Source organism: Telmatherina bonti (genome assembly GCF_933228915.1).
Source record: "Telmatherina bonti genome assembly, chromosome: 11".
Classification (NCBI taxonomy): Eukaryota; Metazoa; Chordata; class Actinopteri; order Atheriniformes; family Telmatherinidae; genus Telmatherina; species Telmatherina bonti.
Window position 1 is genome coordinate 27,432,797 of NC_136629.1, and position 21,657 is coordinate 27,454,453.

At 37.8% G+C, this 21,657-nt stretch overlaps 1 protein-coding gene across 1 annotated transcript in view; it reads left to right on the forward strand.

The window, feature by feature from the left end:
* Positions 1-2,241: 2,241 nt before the first annotated feature.
* The window catches only part of spock2 (SPARC (osteonectin), cwcv and kazal like domains proteoglycan 2), a gene marked incomplete at both ends in the record, with an annotated part of 33,841 nt that continues 14,425 nt past the window's right edge, over positions 2,242-21,657 (forward strand). The window contains 2 exons of the mRNA XM_079248407.1: positions 2,242-2,430; positions 17,059-17,104. Of these exons, the coding sequence (XP_079104533.1) occupies positions 2,242-2,430; positions 17,059-17,104 (235 nt within the window). The remainder of the gene's footprint in view (positions 2,431-17,058; positions 17,105-21,657) is intronic.

Sequence of the window (21,657 nt, forward strand, 5' to 3'; positions counted from 1 at the left end):
CATTAGCGAAACTGTTTATTTTACCACTGTTATTCTGCTCACTGCTTTTAGGGAAAAGAAATCCCTGTGAAAAGCTCTCCTGCACCATGATAAGTCAAAGCACAGGTCCAAACTTACTGATGTGCATCTTCAAGCCATTCTGTAGGTCTCAACTGCTTCCTCCCTCAAGCCAGCTCAGCTGTGTGAACAGTCATTAATTAAACCTGAAAGATCTTTTATATTGCTGTTCATTAATGTTTGGGATGGTGTTGGGGGTTAACTGCCTCTGAGTTCATGTATTTTGGGGTCTTGTTTGCAACTGAGGGAAGTGGGAAATTGTCAGATGGATCAGTAAGGTGTCAGCAGTGATACAGACTCTACGTTGGTCTGTTCTGGTGAAGAAGGAACCAGAAGGAGAGGCCCTGACCTTTGGTTAGTGGCCAAAAGAATAAGATCGTGAGTGAAAGTTGTCAACCTGAGTTCCTTCATCAGAGTGGCTCTCGTTGAGACATAGGTAAGAAGCTCGACCATCCTGGAGGGGCTCAGGGTAAAGCTGTTGCTCGTCTGCATCAAGGGGAGCATAGAATTATACATACAAATGAAAACTTTAATTGGATGAAGGTCCAGTACCTGAAAATTGCGCTTGAGGGAAATTAGTCTGTCAATCACCACAAAATATTTAAAGCTGAGATTGATTGGTTGATTGACTGAATGATCAACAATTTTGAACAAGAGTTAAGTAAATAAACAAATATTACATTACCAGTCCTTTATCCCATCTAAGAAAAACTGGTATTCACAAATAGCCACAAAAAACTTAGAATAATGTTTCAGTATTTTATAACAAGTCAGAAAATCCAATCAATCGTTATATCAGATTCATCACCAAGACAACCGCACCATCACCATCCACTGAGATGTCAGATGATTGAATATTCCACAGCTTGAATGCAATAGTTTAATCTAATTTGACTGAGAAATTTGTTAAAAATTTTAATGTAATGGTGTGAAACTTATTATTTCTGGTCTTGTTACATTTTATGGTGCTGAACCCTGAATTAAGATTATCTAAAAATCTGGAATATTGTCAGAAATAACTAAAACAAGAGTTGCTAATTAGCTTAGTAATTTGGGCCTATTATTTATGCAGAGCATCAGTGGATATGTCTTCTGTCCTTGCACTGCTTGACTTCTTTTAGAAAGGTTTTTAGTGGGATTAACGTCCAGATTCATGGACCACTGAAGGCAAGGCAAGGCAAGTTTATTTGTATAGCACCTTTCATATACAAGACAATTCAAATTGCTTTACATAAAACATTAAAAGCATTACAGAAAAAAGCATAAAAGAAAATACAAATAACAAAATCATAATAAAATCATAAATTATATTAAAATAATTAAAAGCAGAATTAAGTAAAAGTTACTGTGCAGATGTCATGCATAGGCGCATGAGAAGGCGCACTGAACCATTTAAAAAAGACCAAATTGTTCTAATTCAAGCATTTTGCACTTTAGTTGTTATGCTGAAAGATCAGAGATATTCATCTTATACTAAGTTTTGAAAAAAATACATGTAGCTCCAAAATATCATAGAAATGTTCTGATTTTACTCTTGTGAAACATGAAATGCCCTCAGATTCAGAGGCAGCAGTGCAGGTGTGCAACATGAGAGAAACTCAGCCATGATTTACTTAAATGTCTTTCATTAGTTATTTTATTATTCCCAATAAATGTGTCTTAATCAGCTTTGCTCCTGTCTAGAAAAATATGGATAACCAATTGATCTGCATCCATGGAGCCCTGCTTAGTTATAATTCGGTTTGGTTTCCGCTATTCCAGAAGGTCTGGACCATTAAGCACTGGAATTTTCCCGCAATCTGCCCCAGCATTGACTCCCATTCAATTTCATACAAGTAATTATTAAAGGCTTTCTTTAGCCAACTAACCAGCCCAAATAAGTAAAAGACATGGACTGATTAAAGGAGTCACGTGAGACTTGCTTTTGCAGTATTTAAGCGTACACTCTGGAAAATGCGCTCAAATCTAAGGTTTATTCGCAGGGACGTCACCAAAGGTATCCAACAGGAGCGACCACCAGACTCACTCTCTCAGTACTCCCAACCAAGCTCTCCTTCCCTCTCCCTCCCCGCAGAAAGAGCATCCTATAGGCTAACCAGGTGCTAGTTTCAATCCAGCCTCAGCATCCGTCGCTTCCCACAAGACGCACGGTGTGAGCGCGAGCTGTTTTTTTTGTCCGCTACCATGGTGGAAATTTCGGATATCGTGTGCCTTTTTGTCCCGCTGGTTGTGCTCGTGGGCTCTACCCACCAGATGGACGTGAAGAGCGTTAAAGAGGCGGAAAAAACTGGGAATTTCATGGAAGACGAGCAGTGGCTGTCCACCATTTCACAGTACAGCCGCAAGATCAAGCACTGGAATCGCTTCAGAGATGTAAGTGTTGACTGGGAGAGAGAATGCGGTAGCTGGAAGACGCGCTGATGGGGGGTGGGGGGGTGGGACATGCACTGCCATCTTTACACAATGATCCACACAAACTTGGTGCTGTGGTTCGAGCAAACCCCCTTAAATAAAAACACGCACCAACAGCATGTTTTAAAATGACTAAATGTCCCGGTGTGTGTGTGTGTGTGTGTGTGTGTGTGTGTGTGTGTGTGTCTTTATTTGGTTTTAAATATAATTAAGTCCTCTGAAATCTAATGAAAGTGGACAAATAAGTGTAAGGTTGTTAAGGTTTTTTGTTTTTGTTTGTTTGTTTGCTTTTCATTTTTTGAAAGTGTCACCTTCAAGTGGCAAGGTGCATTCAACACATTGACTTTGCCCCCCATTTGTTTATTTTTAATGAGAGAAATAGAAATGCCAGCTTTATCAGGTTGGGATGAATTTGTTTTAGACATTTGTATGACCCCCCCCCCCCCCCCCCCCCCCCCCCCCCCCAAAAAAAAAAGGGAGGGGGGGGGGGGGGGGGGTTGGAAGAGTAACCAGTATTAACGAATGAAACTTCAATGAAATGAACAAGTTAGGAAATGATAGGACAGGAAAGCTACATTTACAAACATAAACCATTATGCCAGATTACTGATCCTCCCACTTTTAGACCTTTTACAAACAATGTTTGAATCCTATTTACACAGCATGATGCATATTATCCATCATACCGCCCCTTAATCTGACTTACCTTGGAAATGTCTCAGGAGATTTCATAAACAACAGAATTAAGTAATTAGGACAGAAGGGCATTGATTGATCGATGTGCATATGCACCTATTGAACAGACTGAGCTGGGTAACTTGGATTGATTAAAGCCTGCAGTCTATGTCCGGTGATATATTGCTTTGTCTGTGAATGTATGAACACAGTTCTGCCTCCAGCTCTGTGAAATGATTATTAATGATCCAGCGTTTGAGCAGTATAGTGTAGTTGGATTAAGCTCCATATGAGTCCCGTTAATTGAGTTTTAATTGATCCTATGAGGTTATTGCAGCACATGACAGGGAATCATTTGGGCAGTTGTCTTCAGCTTGATCATCTGTAGCAAAACAGCAGCATATCTGATTAGGAGGAGAAGATGAGCCTTTCTGAATAGACACCTTCCCAAAGACACTGAGGTGGCAACCTTGATCTTACTAGTCTCTTAAAGATCAGATCAACGACATCCCTGAAGAAAAGGGGAACGCGTGTGAAAACTGGCAACATCTCCTCCTGGCCATGGATTAGTTTGTGATTACTTAAAGAGTTCAGTATGACCTCTGGAACTGTACTTAGAAATAAAATGAAATTGTAGGCATGGAAAGATTAAGTCAGAATTATTGTGGGATTATAATTCACTGGTTGCTGCTCTGTATTTGAGCAGCTTTGATCTAAAATGTTCGTATAAGCAGCAATGACCTTCTGAATTTGGCCCGTCATGGTTTGCTGTGGGAAAGAAAAAAATTCCATCCGATACTGAATAATAAAACACTGCTGGAATATGTAACACACCCCAATATACACTTTCCTGAAGTGTTTGCCTTTTAGTATGTCACCTGCATTGCTTTTCCATTTTCTTCAGTTTTACATCAAAGCTGCTGTGCAACACAAATGACACCTCCAGTTATCACTTTCATCATCAGTACTCCTGAGGGTGATTCTCTTTGGCGTGTGAATGTAGACGCACACAGATGTTATCAAGACTATGACTGGAAGTGTATAAATGGGATTTTGTCAGGGCTGTTGGGGTGTGGTGGTGTCTCTGGCGATGATGAAGTTGACAGGAAAAACATCAGAGAAGTGAACCACTAAACCTCCCGAGGGAATCGCCAATAAGAAACTGCTTTGATTTCAGCTTGCTGCCGTAGCAACAGCAGTTTCTGTGTGGGGTGCTGAGGTGAAGCCTGCATCACTGGGAGTTTTGATGACTCCATCCCCTCGCATTCCCACTCCAGTGTTGAAAAGTGGAAGCTCTTTCTAGTGAGGTTTCTCCACATCATTAAAACTGTGAACTTCCACGGCTGAAAAACCACTACAAGCATTTTTTTTCTCATTATTCTTAATGAGAGTTGCATGGCATTACATTTAATACACATTTAATTGGCTGTGCTTTGTGTTGGCCTTTGAATTAAAAAAAAAAAAAAAAAAAAACAACCAAAAAAGCTTTTCTTGGTCTCCAGAAAGAATTCAGTTGATGTATAAATTATAACTAATAACACAAATTTATTTATTTGGAGTATATAAATTGATGTTGACTTGCAGAGCCCTCTGGGAGTTTCATGCTGAATGTTATTAATCTTTCTCTGAAAAGCAATAATCAAAGCTGCAAGACATGAGATGTGCATACATGCAAATGTTCACATAAATAATCACACTTCACAAACTATAACCTGCAGCGAATAGACAGTAAATATTTAATATTTATTCTTCTGCAGAATACAGAGGCAGAACCAAAGGTCTCTTTCCTTTCCAGGAAAAACAGCTCTCACACTTCAATTCAATCTATTTCACAGAAGAAAAGGCGATTAGATTAAACAGTAACAGTCAAAAAATAACAGAATGGGATACCTTCAATCCTTTAATCTGACAGGTGCATTCAACATTTCATTCCACTAATGCACCAAATCCATGGGGGGAAAAAAGGATAAACAGGGGAACAGGAAAAAACGTCATGAGAACTGAATGCAGATTTATTACTTTTACCTAAAGAATAAGAATCTTGATGGCACTTTTAGCTTGTATGAGAATTGCAACAACAATAAGTGTACATCTGTTCTTCTCTTTTCAATAGGTCTGCTGTTAAAATGAGTGCATGCATAATTTCACTGTTGATCTCTGTAATGTTTGTTTTGTTTTTGTTATTGTTTTTGCTTTTCTTTTTTATGTTTGCATCTTTTGCAGTAGAGGAAGGATGTCTAACATGCAGCAGACATTTAGTAACAGCCTGTTGTAGGATGAGCTATTCAATTTTAGATGGTTAACTTAGTGGTTGAAGTGTTTACATGTACATTGGTGTACATGTACAGTATATGACAAAAATAACCTCATCTCTTTGGTTTGCTCTGTTTATTATCCACAATGGATACTGGCATTACTATTTCTTGAAAAACAATCATCATTAAACATCATTGTTAATCAAACTGTTGGTATTATTTATAATTATAAAACCTTTTAATGTTGATTTCAAAAAGTGGAAATTAATGAATAGGCCAAAATACTGCTTGAAAATATTCTAAATAGTAATAATAATAATAATAATAGACTTAGTTGTGTCATAGATAAATGAAATATCTGCTTCTCATCTTTCCATCAACTTTCATATTTGATATACTGAAGTCAGATCAGCCCTTACCACTATTTTGCTAAGCTCCTTCTGAAAAGGCCATTGCTGTAATGTGCACTAAACTGTTCTGATATTTAATTGTATTTATTTTAGATAAACATTTTAGGTACAAACATATTGTGTACACAGTATGTGCACCATACATGGGTGCTCATTAGCAAATACCAGTGCAATTGTCTTTATGCATCATGCATGCCAGCATAAAGAGATGGTTCAGTGCTTATCAGGTGCTGTGCTGCTCTGTTTGTGCTTGGTAAAACCTTATCTTAAATATGCATGCTTTGACAGTCAGGCAGCTCTGCACCATCCAGTGCCAATCCTGCCTACACCTGTTCTCCATTCACTTCATTTTTAATGACTAGAAAACACTCTGCGCCTGCACAAAACATCAGATCCCTTGTTGATGTCAGTGGATTAAATATGTAGAATGATGGAAGTAAGGTTCTGACAGTCCTGATAAAGATGTGATGTTGTGTTTTTCTTTTTTTTTCCAGTTTTTTTCACTTCACATAAGCTTTATTTTAAAAACATTTTGACATGAAGTTTACCTTTTTGTCTTGTTTTTTTTTTTTTTGTTGCAAAAAATAGAATCGTTTCTGCTTGTGGCTCTAGCCCTGTCTTTTAACATAACACCAAGGTATATAAATAATAATGGCGGATAATGGCATCTGTGACATTGGAGCCAAATACTCCATTAGGACTATCCAGACAAACAGTAAATTATCACCACTACCCCTCAGCTCAGTCTGGCTCAGCCAATCCATGCTTCCTGATGTTTAAATAGGCTTCAACAGATGCATTAATGGCATGACTGATGATAACAATTCATCAGAAACTCCTTCGTCTATATAGTCATGCTTTGCATGAGCATGAGTCATTCCTTTTTACTCTCCAGAATCTTTTTGTGGCAGCAAACATCCAGAGTTGTGTGGCAAAGCAGATGGGCTGCATCTTAATCACCTCCAACTGTTCTGGAATGGGTAGTCTAGTTGCTCAGGGTTTGGATGGGCTACCAGTGCTCTGTGGGGAGTCCTGGCAGGCTTTCAGAGGCATAGGTGGGCTGTAATTGAGCAAAAGACAAAAAGAAACAGACTTTCATGCTTGCCTGGCCACAGCTGCTTTGAGGAACAGTGGCACAGCCACAGCTGACGGCTACAGATGCTGTGTAGAAGAGTGTGGCATTTCAGTCAGTGGAGTTAACATCGGATATTTCTTTAAATGAGTGTGACTAAGAGCTTAGCTTGGTGTGATAAAATGGCATATGTTTTGTTAATAAAATGTTAGTCTTGAAACCATACACCACCAGGATACCTATAACAGATTAAATGGTGTTAAATCATAGCCAGACATAGATATTTGTGTATAGAAAGATACAAAACTAGACTTAAAGGCAGGCTTAGTAGAAGTTTTAAGTAGCAGTATCCATCTCTTCCTTGAACGCTATTGGGTGTGAGCCAGACTGAATCGCAGCCAGTGGGAGATCAGGTCCTGTCAGTACAGTAGCTGATACAAAAAAATTTGATTAGTGCTGGGCAGAAAAAGTAGAAGTGGCTGAAAATAACCAGACAAATCCAGTTGTTTAAGCCTCTGAGAGATGGCTTGCTGGGAAGGTGGTAGCTGTAATCAGACTCAGAAAAAACAAGGGCTACACTGAGTGCTTGCAGCTGAAATTCTGGTTTAAAAAGGAGGTACTAGCTTAGAGGGTCTCACGGCAAGAACCAACCCAAGACTTCAAAAGGCATTTGATGTATTGTTAGATCACGATTTAGTGTCTACAATCACAGCAAGTGTGTGGAGCGCTCCATTAATGATTTTACCAACCTAATTTTATCCACTGGACAACAAAAGATATGAAAAAAGGCTTAAAATGTGTTTTTATTTCCTCTATCATCAAACTGTAGCATCTAAAATGACACAGGGTAAAATGCTTAGCAAATCTAAAAATTGTATTGTTGTATGAGGCAGAATCTAATCAGTAGTCAAGACAGATCAGTGCCTGGTGTGAAGGTAGGAAGTCTAGAAGCTTATTGAGGTGGAGCCGTTATCGGATGGCTGATAACAGCTGAGATGCCTTTGACAATCGGGGCAAGGTGGAGGTGGGGAGACGGATAAGAGGTGTACTGTAGACAGTTTCAATGACAGAATGATACAGCCGCAGTGCATTCTCAAATACAGGGTTCAGGAAGTGGTCTGGTCACAGAACATGAGGAACAAATACGATCGGGTCAAACAACCCCAATTCCAAAGAATTTGGGACATTGTATAAAATGTAAATATAAACAGAATGCAATGATTTGCACATTATTTTCTAACTATATTCAATTGAATACATGACAGAGACAGGATAATTTAATGTTCCAACTAATAAATATTTTATGCAACACGTTCCAAAAAAGCTGTAACAGCGGCAACAAAAGACTGGAGGTGGTGAGGAATGCTCAAAAACACCTGCTTGGAACATTTCATAGGTGAACAAGTTAATTGCAAACAGATTAGTATCATGATTTGGTATAAAAGGAGCATCCCCAAAAGGCTCAGCAATTCATAAGCAAGGATGGGGTGAACAGCTGCATGAGCAAATAGTCCAACAGTTTATAGACAGTGTTTTTTTCAATGTACAACTGTAACGTAAGCAGCAACACTGCAAAAACTCAGCCTTAAAAAACAAGAAAAAATATATATAACATTTGGTAAATGTTGCTTAAAATAAGAGAAATTATCTGCCATCAGAACAAGAAAATTTGGCTTGTCAAGACTTCCCAAAACAAGTAAAAATACTCTTAAAACAAGAGGAATTCTCTAGCATAAAAACTAAGAATTATCCTTCCTTTAAAAAAATAAGCATGTGTGTACTCAATTTGAGATTTTTAATCTTACTTAGATTTCAGTTTTTGCAGTGAAGGCTGAAAACTACCACTTAAAACTACCTGCAACCTTCAATCCCTCAGGCAGCACTGCATTAAAATTTGACATCGTTGTGTAAAGGATATTACCACGTGGACACAGGAACACTTTAGAAAGCCATTTTCAGTTAATGCAGTTCGTCGTTACATCTGCAAGTTAAAACCCTAACATGCAAAGCAAAAGCCATATATCCCCTACACCCAGAAATGCTGCCAACTTCTCTCAGCCCGAGCTCGTCTCAGATGGACTGAGACAAAGTCAGGGGTGAAAATATGGCTGTGCTGTTCGGTACTGTGTACCATTAAAAGATTCAGTGACCTCATTCAGATCCAGTCACGACCCCACTCTGAGTGAGAAAATAGATCTGCTAGCAATGTGCAGTCTTAGAAAAAACGACTTTGTATGTTGAAAAATTCCTTCATTCAGAATTTCTTCCAAACTGTCAGTGCTTTTAGTGCCTGCTGGACGAAGCCTTGGCTGGGCATCTCCATCTCTTCCTCAAAGCCCTGCTTCTCTCCCCCTCCCCTCAAAGACAGCCCAGTTGTTTCCTTTGTGCCCAATCTTTGAAAAGTGTACCACACTTTTAATGTCTTTATGTTCATTGCTAAACGATCCAATTAAATTCAGTGGAGGAGTAACCATTTTCAGGCTATTTTTTCCAATTTTAATAACACAAAGCAGCTTGGAAAAGAAAGTGCTTATGGGCTAATGACCAGAGATTTCACAGTGCAAAGGTAATGTAACACAGTGGTACCCCTGCCCCTCCCCTGGCTTTTTAAAAATATGTTGCAGGTATTATATTCAAAATAAATGAATATTTGCAAACAAAAAAAAAAAGAAACAAGGCTGTAGCCTGCCTCTGGCTCCAGCTTCCTGCAACTCTTAGTTGCACTAAACGGTTAAGAAAATGAATGAATGAATGTTAAATATTTTGTCTTTGAATTCAATTAAATACAGGTAAAAATTATTTGTAAATCATTGCATTCTGTTTTTATGTACATTTTACACAACGCCCTGCGGCCCCAACTTCATTGGAACTGGGGTTGTAGTAGTGATGACAAAACAGAGAAAAGGGCTGTAACTCATATATCTTGACTGATGATAAAGCTTACTGACCTTACACAAAAGCTTCATTATTTTTTTATCTGCACTCAAAGATTGTTATTAATATTTTATTTGTTTGTTTTTAGTTTAATTTTTTTTCCAATATTGTCAGTAATTACCTAACTGTGTTACTAAACTTCAGCAGCAGAGATGACATCCGGTTTGCCTTTTCCTCAGTTGAAGTCAGGTTTCAGTCCTGTTGCTGTTGCTCTGTTTGTGACTCCTTTTCAATTACATTGTTTTAGACTCTCTTGCCTCAAATTGTTGGCAGATTCTCATCCTTCTTGCAGCCCTCACCTAGGCAACTTCATTGATTTTCCATTGTAGTACAAGTCTGTTTTTCAGTTGAGCTTGGTGTCTCCAGTGAAGTGTGAAGGTTCTCGCTGTTTGTACCAGATTCTCCTGTGAGTTGCTGACTGTTTTCTCATTCCCTACAGGGCCCTGTGTGGCACAAGGGCCAGTATTTATAGACAGAGTGCAGGGCTGGCATGAGTGCACCAATATTTTGTGGGCTAAGTGTGATTTTTATCACTATATCTGTTGACGTATGTGTGTCTGTGTGGTATGTGTTGCTAAACAACAAGGTCAGAGCAGGAAAGTTTTAAGAAAACTCACAGCACTAAAACTGTGTCACATTTAGTCAATTTTTGCTTGTTCTTTTGGATATGTGTAAAATGAAGCTGTTGAGTGCAACCTCTCGAAAGCGTTTGTCCTGTTAGTGGTTTGAAATTTGCTGTTGGTGAAACACAGTGAAAATGCAGGTACTCTACTGGACTTACTGTAGGTAATCTGGGAAATTAAAGACCTCAAATTTACACTGTTGCTCTCATCTCAACACATACGTGCATTTTCTCAGGGGTCGTTGGTGTCACATGATGAGAGACGGGGTTCATCGAGTGATTTCAATAGTATTAGTGGGGTGGTGGACAAAGACACAGATTCTGTTTCATTGTGTTTGACCTTAAGTGATTTTTTTTTTACCTTTTTAATTTTGTTCGTTGCAAAGAATGCTTTCTGATCATGTAAGCACTCTAATTTCAATAAGTTTGTGATGGCTTAACAGCCTAAAATTAATATCAAACAGTAAATTTTTATTTATTTGTTATTTTCAGAAAATACATGTCACATAAAATGTTACCATTTGTATGGAGAATTTTGTGCATATTTAAGCATTATGTCAAGAAGTAAAATAATGTATAACAATTTACTTTCATAATGTATATAATATTGTTTCCAGTGACCAATCCTTCTTTTCTAATGCATTGCACACATTAAAATGATTTTTTTCTCAAGAGCAAAATAAAGCAGTATAAGAAAACGCATGAATTGGAAATTTGTTCTTTTCTTTCCACTGAGCCATTTCAGTGCACTTCAGACATAATATGTATCATTTGTCTAGTTTCTGGCAGTAACAGCTTTTACTTGTCATTGCCCTTTTATTTTTAACCCATTGACAATGTTCCCAAAAAGCCTTAAACCTGTGCTTCACCTTTTGCTAACTCCCATCCTCAAAGCTTTCTTACATAACCCTTTCTCCAGAACAGCCTCTCAGTATTTGATGCTCTGCTTTTGCTCTGCAATCCTGAAACACTCGCTCAGGGCTGTGCTGTGTGCCTGCAGAAATACAAATGAGAAGGCTTGAGTCTCAACCCCTGCAGGCCATTGTGCAGTGAAGATAAGAGAACGTATATTGTACGAGAGTAATGTTTAGGGGTTGTAATTAATTTCTGGTATGTTGCATGTGGTTCCAAAGCTGAGAAGCTGAGAACTAAGAGCCTCATGTGAGCTTTTAGGTGGGAGGAATTGATACAATTCTGTAAGCAACACTATATATATTGCAGACTACCTCAGGGTGGTAGCATTTTTTAATCTTTGGCTGTTTTTAATGAGATTTAGAGATCCTATTATGCAGTGCAGCCGGATCCAACAGAGTTTGTTTATAAAATATGTGTCCAAGATTTTTATTTAATGATTCAAAATAAAAAGCAGTGTATGGTTATATGTTGTGAGGATGGCACAATTTACCTTTGCTTTAACAGATTTGTTGCTGCTGGACTGTAATCTAATATTTTAACACTGCAGTGAAAATACTTCATGTAAAAGAACAGTCTCTTTCCACCTTTGTCTCTCAATTACTCATCTTTGAAGCGGCTCTTGTTTTGCTCAAGGGCCTTTTTTTATTGTCAGAATGACTACTAAGAGGATGAAATAGGAGGCTACAGTAGAAGGCTAATGAGTGAGTGAGAAGGATTACAATACATCAGCAGGACCTCTATAGAGGGTGCTCACCAAACATGCTATCCAAGCTATCTAACCTGCATGCTTCCTTTATTAGATGAGAACATAACATTTTGAGATGTCGTACCAGAGCATCAGCATGAATATTTTAGCAAATGCTATTACTAAGCATGCTTAGATTTTTTTTCAAGGAAGATAAAAATCACACAATGCTTTTTAAATTAATATTATTTAAGCTTTTCCAATGCTTTTGGTTTCTTCTTCCTCATTTGCCAAATTTTCATTGCATTAATGGAAACCACATACTGTATATGCTGGACTAAAAGAAATAAATAAATTTGGGCAGTTGTCATTGAATGTCAGATCTTTTTTTCACTTTGCATAAATCTTAGCATCAGTGCCAAATGGTGACTTTTAGGATTTGTTTTTCTATTAACTTTCTTCTGTGTGTTCCCTGCTCAGTCAGAAGCAGCAGCTCATTGCTGTGAACTGCAGTTCAGTTCAGTTCAATTCAACTTTATTTGTATAGTGTCAAATCACAGCAATGCCATCTCAAGACGCTTTACAGACAGGAAAAAAAATACATGATGAAAGCCAATTCATCATAGCCTATATAGGGAAACCAACAGATTGAGTTGGAAGAACTGCACTCATAAACTGTCTAATTGATCTCTAACATGCAAATCCACTGTTTTCTTTGTTTACTTTACCTGGTGTGTGAGGTAATAACATCTGTGACTGCTGGTTAATGTGTCCTTTTAGTTGGTTACATTACTGTCACTGTTTTAGACTAAAAATAGTGGCTTACTGAAAATTCAGCTGTGATAAAATACTATGTACGAGAAGAAAACAAAACAAACTTATATGTGTTAAAACTCATAACTAGCACGAATTTCCAACTGGCTGAATAAAACATAGCTTTGTCAATGGGAACCACCGGTTAAAGGAGTTATCGGCCAACTCCAGTTTTGTGGAATATGTCTGTGATGGCCAGACCAATGGCCACATGTATAAAGGCGGTAAAAGCACCACATTGTTAGTTTTCTTTATATTTAAACTTAGTTTAAATGCTTTGGTTTCTTTTTTGTTAGCATGCACATTAAGGACCCACTGTATTTTCAATTGTTTGCGTTTTGGTTAATCTTGTTTCTTTTTACTGGTGCTGAAGGGATTAGCTTGGGCATTGGGGGGCAGGAGTGTGCACAGGTGGGAAGCCAGTGAACAGGAAGTGCCACGGGCCTTTGGGAAGACCTCATCTTCAGAGGGGGAGATTAAAAGTTTAGTTTAGTTTCTTCAAATGTTTATTCATTTTCTTTCCCACTTTTGAGTAGTTTGGGTTTACCTTTTGTTAGTAGTTTTGTTAAGAATAATTAAACTAACAGTTAGGTTCTGTTTCTTTGTCTAGTTTGTTAGTATGTTTAATGTGTTACCCCATATGTTTTGTAACTGGTCTGATCAGCCAGTATTTAAGTTCTCCTTTGTTGTTTGTCAGGTCAGTATGTTTTTGTGTTGTGTTGATTATGTTCTCTAATCTGTTAGTTTAGTTATTTTCAGACTTTGATTTAGGTTTTGCTTGGTTGACCTCTTTTAAAGGCCTAATTCATTTATATTGTTTGGGCAAATAAAACCCTTTTCTTTTGAAGCCACCTGTGTTCCTCTTCCTTCGCCAGCTTGGTCCCTCACAATGTCCATTGTGTCCACTCTGACAAAATAACACAGATAACAGAGTGAGATTTAAGTTAAAAGAGGATGCTTAGATGTTAGTCTTTTTTTTTTTTTTTAAAGATGTCAAAAGACTTATGACCCTTATGGATGCCCACAGTATAGTACATAACTTCACATAATTTCAGCATAATTCAGTCAAATCTATACTAATTTTTCAAAAGTATAAAAATTTTGGCTGAGTGAACCAAATTCTGGAGAAAAAGAAAACAAATTGGATTTCTCATCAGAGCAGTAATTAACACCAGATAAGGATTACTAGTGTTTCCACTAAAATGAACAGAATTCTAGTTCTAGAAACTAGCATAACGCTGATTGACAGGCAGAATATAAATACATATTATATAGATAATACCATGTTTCTTGAAATTCTTGATTTTCCTTGAGATAAATGCATTTTCAGGATTTTTTATTTTTTTTGCCCAGCCATCAAAAGTGTGTTTGTCTCTTTCTTTTTTTCTTTTAATCCAAATTAAACTTTGACCATGGGATAATAAAAATGTAAATAACAAGCAGCCCTGCCTGATGTTAATGTCATTGTGTCAAGATGGCATCAGATTAGCCAGTGCTAAAGGGTGTAATCATGTCAGGTAATCTGCTAGACTTGGTTTGACTGGGCTGACGTGAATGTGCCCTTAATCTAAGGCCAGTGTGCATAAATCAAAGCTGTATTTTGTTTTGTTTTGTTTTTTGTTTTTTTTTAAGCATTTGCTCACCTTTATATATGTCTATTGCACTTTGATAATTCTTTGTGGGAAATTTTAGAGGAAGTACACAATCATCTGCTTTGGTCCGATTAACATCCAGAAACAGAAATAGAAATCAGTTTTTGAGTTATACATCTGGAATTAACTTGTAATTACCGACTGGAAACTCTTTATGTTCCTGCCTTTATTTGTGTGTAAAATTTTCTTGTTTATTGTGTATATCATACAAAACCTTGTGCTTCTTTGATTTGCTTTGTGTGCATTGTTTTTCTGTGAGGTTCTGCATGTGTTTGATAAAGTCACTGAAGGAGGATGTTAGCACTGATTGCGAGAAAAGGTCAAGTATAAACCTCCATCAGATTCCTGAAGATCTCTGAGTGTTATATTGTGCTTTGTTAGTGATGAGGCAGCAATGCACTCTGCAGTCTGTGAACAAACCCCTCTGGATATCCACAGTGAACACAGGGTGCTGCTGACAGCTGACATTTACTCCGAAATGCCTGTCAATCACACATATGGTTTGTCAGACACACATGTTTCATCCACCTTCCTTTTTGTTCTTTTTTCAACCAATCGAACAGCACCGTTTCTGTGTCACATTTCTTGTGTGGATATCGGCGACATGGTGCAGTTCCTTAATAGAACCCAGTTTTTCAGTGGACAGGTTGTGATTCTCCCCCCATAAAGGGATTGTTATCTGTCAGTCAGTATTACAGAGCACGGGTTGACACGCTTGCCATCTTTGTTGCTGAGGCTGAGCTTCCCTGCTCTATATAAAGAGAAGATCCTTCTGATGTTATCAGTTTGATCACAGAGTTCCTGGATACAGCGGTGTGTTTTCATCTCTCAGCCTGCTTCCTTTAATCACTTCTGTGTTTAAAAAAAACAACAACTTTGATCTGTGAACAAATTCAAGTCATGTAACCTCTTTGCTGCGTGCCAACCTTGTCACCTGGCTCCATGTTTCATGCTCATTTTTGTAGTTCACTCAAGGGGAATTTATTTTACCTGAATATATTTTCCGCAGCCTCTCTTTTATAAAATTATTGATTTCCAGTCTTGTCAGCGCAGCAGGACAGTTTCCTTATCGGCACTGGCAGGGGCACAAATACAGAAAGGCTGCTAAATAATGCAGGAGCTGCAGCATCAATACAGGGGACGTGGGAGGCATCAGATTAACGGCCTGGTCGTAAACTCTTTGAGGTCTCACCCTGCTGATGCGTGACTCTATCAGGTCCAACAAGGTTGAACTACATAACAGACAATCATTCATGATGCTCAACTGGCGAAGTACAGCAGGTTGTTCTTTGGTTACAGAAGAGCTGGACTGGTTTAAGTGAAGTACAGGCAACAGTGGAGTCCTCGCCTATGATGAAAATATTTACTTCAGTGAAAGAAAACCATGAGGGTCAAAGACGAAGGTCCCAGCTTTCACGAGGGCTGCTTATTTCAAGTATTGTGTGTGAATTTATCGCCTTCTGGGGAACTGTTTGGCTCTCGCTTCCAGGACAGTAAATGTTTACCATGATGAGTAAGTCATCACTAAGGAGGGGTGGTGGCCAATTGTAAATATCTCGAAATGACTCATGTTTATTATATCAGACATAAAATTATGCTTGAAAAGCTATACATCTGCACCATCTCCTGCAGGATAGACTTACATCTGATGTCTCTATTTATAAATGTGTATTCTTTAATGTGTTCTGTATGTGTTCTGTGCTGTCAGTGTATAGATGTAATCAGTTTTCTATTTTTATTATTTTAGATTAAAGCAGTTGCTAATATGATTTATTGTTTTCTGACTTAGTGCAGTAGTGTTATTTCAAAGCATGTTGCTTTCAGACAAAGTTGATGCAGTTTTGCTGGAGAAATGTTTTTTCCCCCTTGCCTTTCTTGCAGGTTTGAAATTAGCAAAAGTTTCAGATACTGTCTTTTAATTATTTAACATTTAAAGTTTTGTAATCTAAGATTCTCATGGCAGTATAAAATAACTGGATATTGCTTTACATTTGTATCTTACTTCCACTTTTCCCTTTTTCTAAAGCAGACTCTTTTCTTTCTTTTTGCTGTCATTTCATCAGGAGGTAGAGGTCAGTTTTCTTCATTTTTCTTTCCTCTTGATGCCTTTTTACAATGTCTTTTCCATTTATGACTCATTTCCTTGTCTTTCTGTATGTTTTTTTTTTTTTATCTGGGCTTCTTCGTCCATTTATTGTCCCATTTTAATTAGAATGATTAATGTTCTAATTAAAATAGGGGTCAAGGCAGAGCTCTTAAAAAGCACCTCACCACTGGTGCCATATGTCTCACTTATGGACAAAGGCTGCAGATTTGTTGAGTTAATTTCCTACAGAATGTGCAGGGCACATTGTACATGTCTGTCGCTGTCTGTCCCTGTCTGTCCTGATTACACACTTACCTTACCAGTGTTTTTGTCAGCATGCAATGACAATGTTAATGACATTACTGCTTGGTGATGATGCTTATATGTTATGCTATAAGTATTACTGTCAGCAAGACCACATGCTTCTTAGTCTACGTAGCTAATCAAAGATTTCCCTCATGTGTTTGCAGGATGATTATGTACGTACCTGGGATGAAAATCAGGACTCTAATGACAGTAAGTTTCACACAATTTCCACCCTGATATTGGTTCATATCTGGAAACTGACAAACAGTTTATTTTTTTGCCAGTTAAATATAAAGTGTCTTAAAAATATTATTATTATCAATACAAAAAACCTTTTTTGGGCTCACTTATCCTCTATTGTAGCCTTACATCATTGAAACGTGTAAGCAACTGTTTTTACACAGCTAGGCGTCTGTACTGACATTTCAGTCAGATTGAGGTCTGAACTTTGACTGGGTCATCGCGACATCTTGATTCTTTTCTTTTTCAGTGATCATGTTGTAGATTTCTTGTTGTGTGTTTGGAATCATTCCCCTGCTTTATAACCCAATTTTAACCTAGTTTTAAATGCAGGCAGATGTCCTTACATGTGGCGTTAAAATATTGCCAAGTCGCAGATGCCTGAGCTGATATCTCCTTTTTGGTCCAGGGATGTCCAGCTCCTGGTGTAAAGAGCCACTCTCCTGTAGGTTTTAAATGTCTCCTGCTGATACACACCTCATTCTAATCACGGTTATTTAATCAGCTTGAGGATTTGACAAGAAGCTGTTGAGGAGATCTATTTAATGTGAATAAGGTGTTGGGGCAGGGAAACACCTAAAACCTGCAGAATGGCAGTCCTTGAGGACGAAACATCTTGTGTCGTCTGTTTGGACAGCATTGTTAGAAATTGTGTAATTCGTTCAGATTCAATTGTCCTTTTTGAGAGACAAGAGCGTCTCCTGGCAACCCTTTCAAACAAACTGTGTGGTTCAGTCTTTTGTCATTCTCCTATCATGGACTACAAGATTTGGTGTGATAGCTGAGACCTGTAGAGTCTGAGATTTCGCTTTTAGGTCAGGGAGTTTGCGCTTCCTTTCAGCTTTGCAGGCACTGACTTGGGGGTAAACTTGCTTTGATTTCCAGTCCTGGGAGGGTTTGCAACTGCCTTGAATGTTTTCCACTTGTATATAATCTCTTTTACTACAATAATGGACTCCAAATTGTTTGAAAATGCTTTTATAACCCTTTCAGATTGATGGGCAGCAGCAACTGCTTCTTGAAGCTCATTGATCATGTTGCCTCTTCTTGCCACTGTGTAAAACAAATGACTGAGATCTGTAAGAGCAGCAAAAGCATCATCATTTATCAAGGAGCTTACTTTAATAATGATCCGTTTTGATCTACAGTTAAGTTTTGTTAAGATTTAAATCTATTTTGTTCATCAATTATATTGACATTATATATAATGTCATATTATTTGCTTGAATATTTTTTCTTTCAGTTGCATTTGTATGTAAAAACAGCTTTTAGAGTAACTGACTTTTCAGACAACACTTCATCAAAATGAAGACTCTTCGATTCCATTTAGTTTTTCTTTATAATCTAGTTGCAGTGCATCCAGTCACAAAATTAGTTGCAGTCACAAAATATATAAGCATACACAGATTTTTGCCCAGATATTTATGTAAATATTTTGCAAAGGAATCTCTATCACTCAGACCTAAGTAGACCTTTGTGTATTCCAACTCACATGTAGAAAGTATAACCAGACTCATCAGAGCTGAAATGAGACGTGAAGTCAGGCAGGGAGTCACACATCCACACACACCACATCAACTCATATACTGCATGCATATGCTGACACTCGCCCAAGTGTACATACACACATATGGACAAATTACTCAGTAAAGTTTATTATTCTAGACTAACATTCACATAGAACTACAAACCTCTCGTCCAGTGGTTTTCTCTCTCTACCCTCTACGTTTCAATTAAAATGTCAGAACAGGACTCCTGCATAATTATGTTGAGTTAAACAATATGATTGTATCATTTGGTCAGCAAATCATTTAAATGTCAGTCTACATGTAATATACCATCACCAATATCTGCTGCTAAAGTAAAAACATGAAGTGGTCCACAGCTATTTCACCTGATGTGATTTATGCAACATTAGAAAATGAAAAGATCAACTCAACTTAAATTCTCCAACTTTAAATGAGTGTCCCAAACTTTATCATGCAGCAGTACACATGTGGAAGTATCTTTGGTTCAGTACAGCAAGACCCCCCCAAATATTTCATGCAGTAAAATAAACCACGTCAATATCGTGGAAACAGAAACACGACCACAAACACACAATGCATATAAAGTTGTTCACTAAATCCGTTAACAAATGAACACAAAAAGCTGCAATCACATTGCAGAGGCCATTTATGTGTTTTTGTTTTCTTTTATGAGAAATGGCTGTTATGGAAGTTAAATTATTTTTTGTATTATATTTTAGTGTATTAGGTTGTATTACACAGACAGATTTTTATTTAAAGTATGTTATTAGCTTATTAGCTGAGTGTGAGAACGGTGAGGGAAGACAGGTAATTTATGTCACGTCCACGGGGGTGGTGTGTGGTGTGTTTTTTTGTGGAAATCAGTGTCAGGTGGTGTGAGGCAGGATGAAATGTTTTTTTGACCACTTTCAGGCGTTTTGTTGGTTTTTGATAACTGGACGGAATATATAATGATCCACCTTAATTCTATTTTTTGCTCAAAGAAAAATAAATTATTTGTAATTTTCTAAATCCTTTCCCTTTTTTTCAATTTGGACTTTTGGAAGTGCGTACAAAAATCAGACAGTCCACCCTGCCACTGCCTTGAAAAGAAACGTGGAAAAGGCTGGTACACATATCATTTACAACCAGATAAACAAACTGATTTAATTAAATCTCATTAGTATTTAACTAGGATTAAAAAAATTGGACAATGACAGATGTGGACAGATGTGGACGCCAAGTAGCCAAAGTGTCTAAATATCCACCTCTCAGTTTAACACAGCACACAGTATTAACTAATTTTTCATATGTGATACTAGGAAATCCCATTCAGGACATACTTTGTATCCAAGGTGGGAATAACCAGGAGCTTTCAGCTACAGAACCGCAACAAACCAAAGCAAGAATAAAAGGAAGTTCTGATGGGAAGTCGTACCAGGCTCATTATTACAGCTACATAAAAACGGTCATGAATAATCTCAACAATAAATCATCTTGTTATGTTCAGAAATCTGCAGCTAGTCACCACCTGCCTCACCTGTATCACACATGTAATAACCAGTTTGTTGCAGCTGAATGCTGCTGCTGGTGCTGATATCAAAATCCTCCCGAAGTCCTTTTTTAAAAAAAATCTTTTATAAGGCCCCTCTCTGCTCCATCCTCACTCTTTTCGCCAGAGTGAGGGTCAATTTTCACCAGCACCATCCTCATCCTCTCAGTTGTTGCACCTCTATGCACTTTGCTCCATGTTGATTAGTCACTGAGATCATTTTTAACATGCAGTCCAGTCCTGCCACTTAAGGCCCAGGCAACCAGGAAATTGTCTCGCTTCTCCCAGGGGCCAGTCCAGGCCTGCAACCCATAACACAGCTGTCATACAATCACACTTCACAAGGTCCAGCTCAATAACAAGTATTAATATTTTTAAGTCATATGATTATTATTCTGTAAATCATATTAGCAGGTTATTAATTGTGATACAACATGAATTAGTCAAATGACATACATACTGTATTCAAGATGAATGCGTAGTTAAAATTTTGTGGATACGCACCACACAACTTCAAGTTGTATTGAATCAAGAGCAAGTTTTCCCAATTCAAATACAAAATGACTCAGTTATGAGCAAGAAATGTCTTAATGATACTTCCCAGTCTCAGTAGAGACACTAGCAGTTGCTGGAGTTATCTTCTTTAAATGAAAATGTAAAAAAAAGAATAATTTTTATTTTTTCCTGTCTAGGATGCATGCTGATGCTGTGAATATTTATCACAGCTAAATGTCTTCAGGCTGTACTATAGCTTGAAAACAGAACTTGTGTTTGAACTGTGACCATCACAGCATTGTGTATGTTGTCTATTTGTTTTCTAAGGGATTACTTGCTGTCGACTCTTCTTTTTGTTCCTCAGCTAAAAAGATGTTGAAAGATTTTAGCACTCTGTTTTTGCAATGTCTCCCCCCCTCCAGACATGCTAAACACTGACTCAACCTCAAATCCTCAACACTTCTTTCCCCATCCTCCTTTTTTTCTCTTTCTGCACTTGAGCTGGAGCCATGCAAAGAGCCTTAACGTCTAAGGTCTCTTCTTCGACTCCTGCCGCAACTGCAATCTTAATAAGTCTTTGCCAGATGAAGTCATGACACAGAGTCATGTCCTCAACCATAGTTGCTTGATTTGCAGCTTAAATGAAGTCATCTGAGTGACAAGAGTACATTAGAGCAATTTCCTATGTGCTTAATGGTGGAGTAATTATGATTTCCAGTGAAAGGCAAGAGTGAGGCAGAGTTAAAAGCATGAGATGAGATGGTTGAAGCTAAAACACCATAATTTAGTATTAACCCACTGGTATCAGCATTTTTCCTTCAAACTTTATGGAAGCTTGGACCTAAAGGAAACTGGAGTGGCCAAGTTAAAAGTAGAATTCAAATGAAGTGCAACATGTCTCCTTCTTTCTCCATGTGCAAAGAGAAAGTTCAGTCATTTTAGCCTCTAAAACTACCTGCACAAAAACA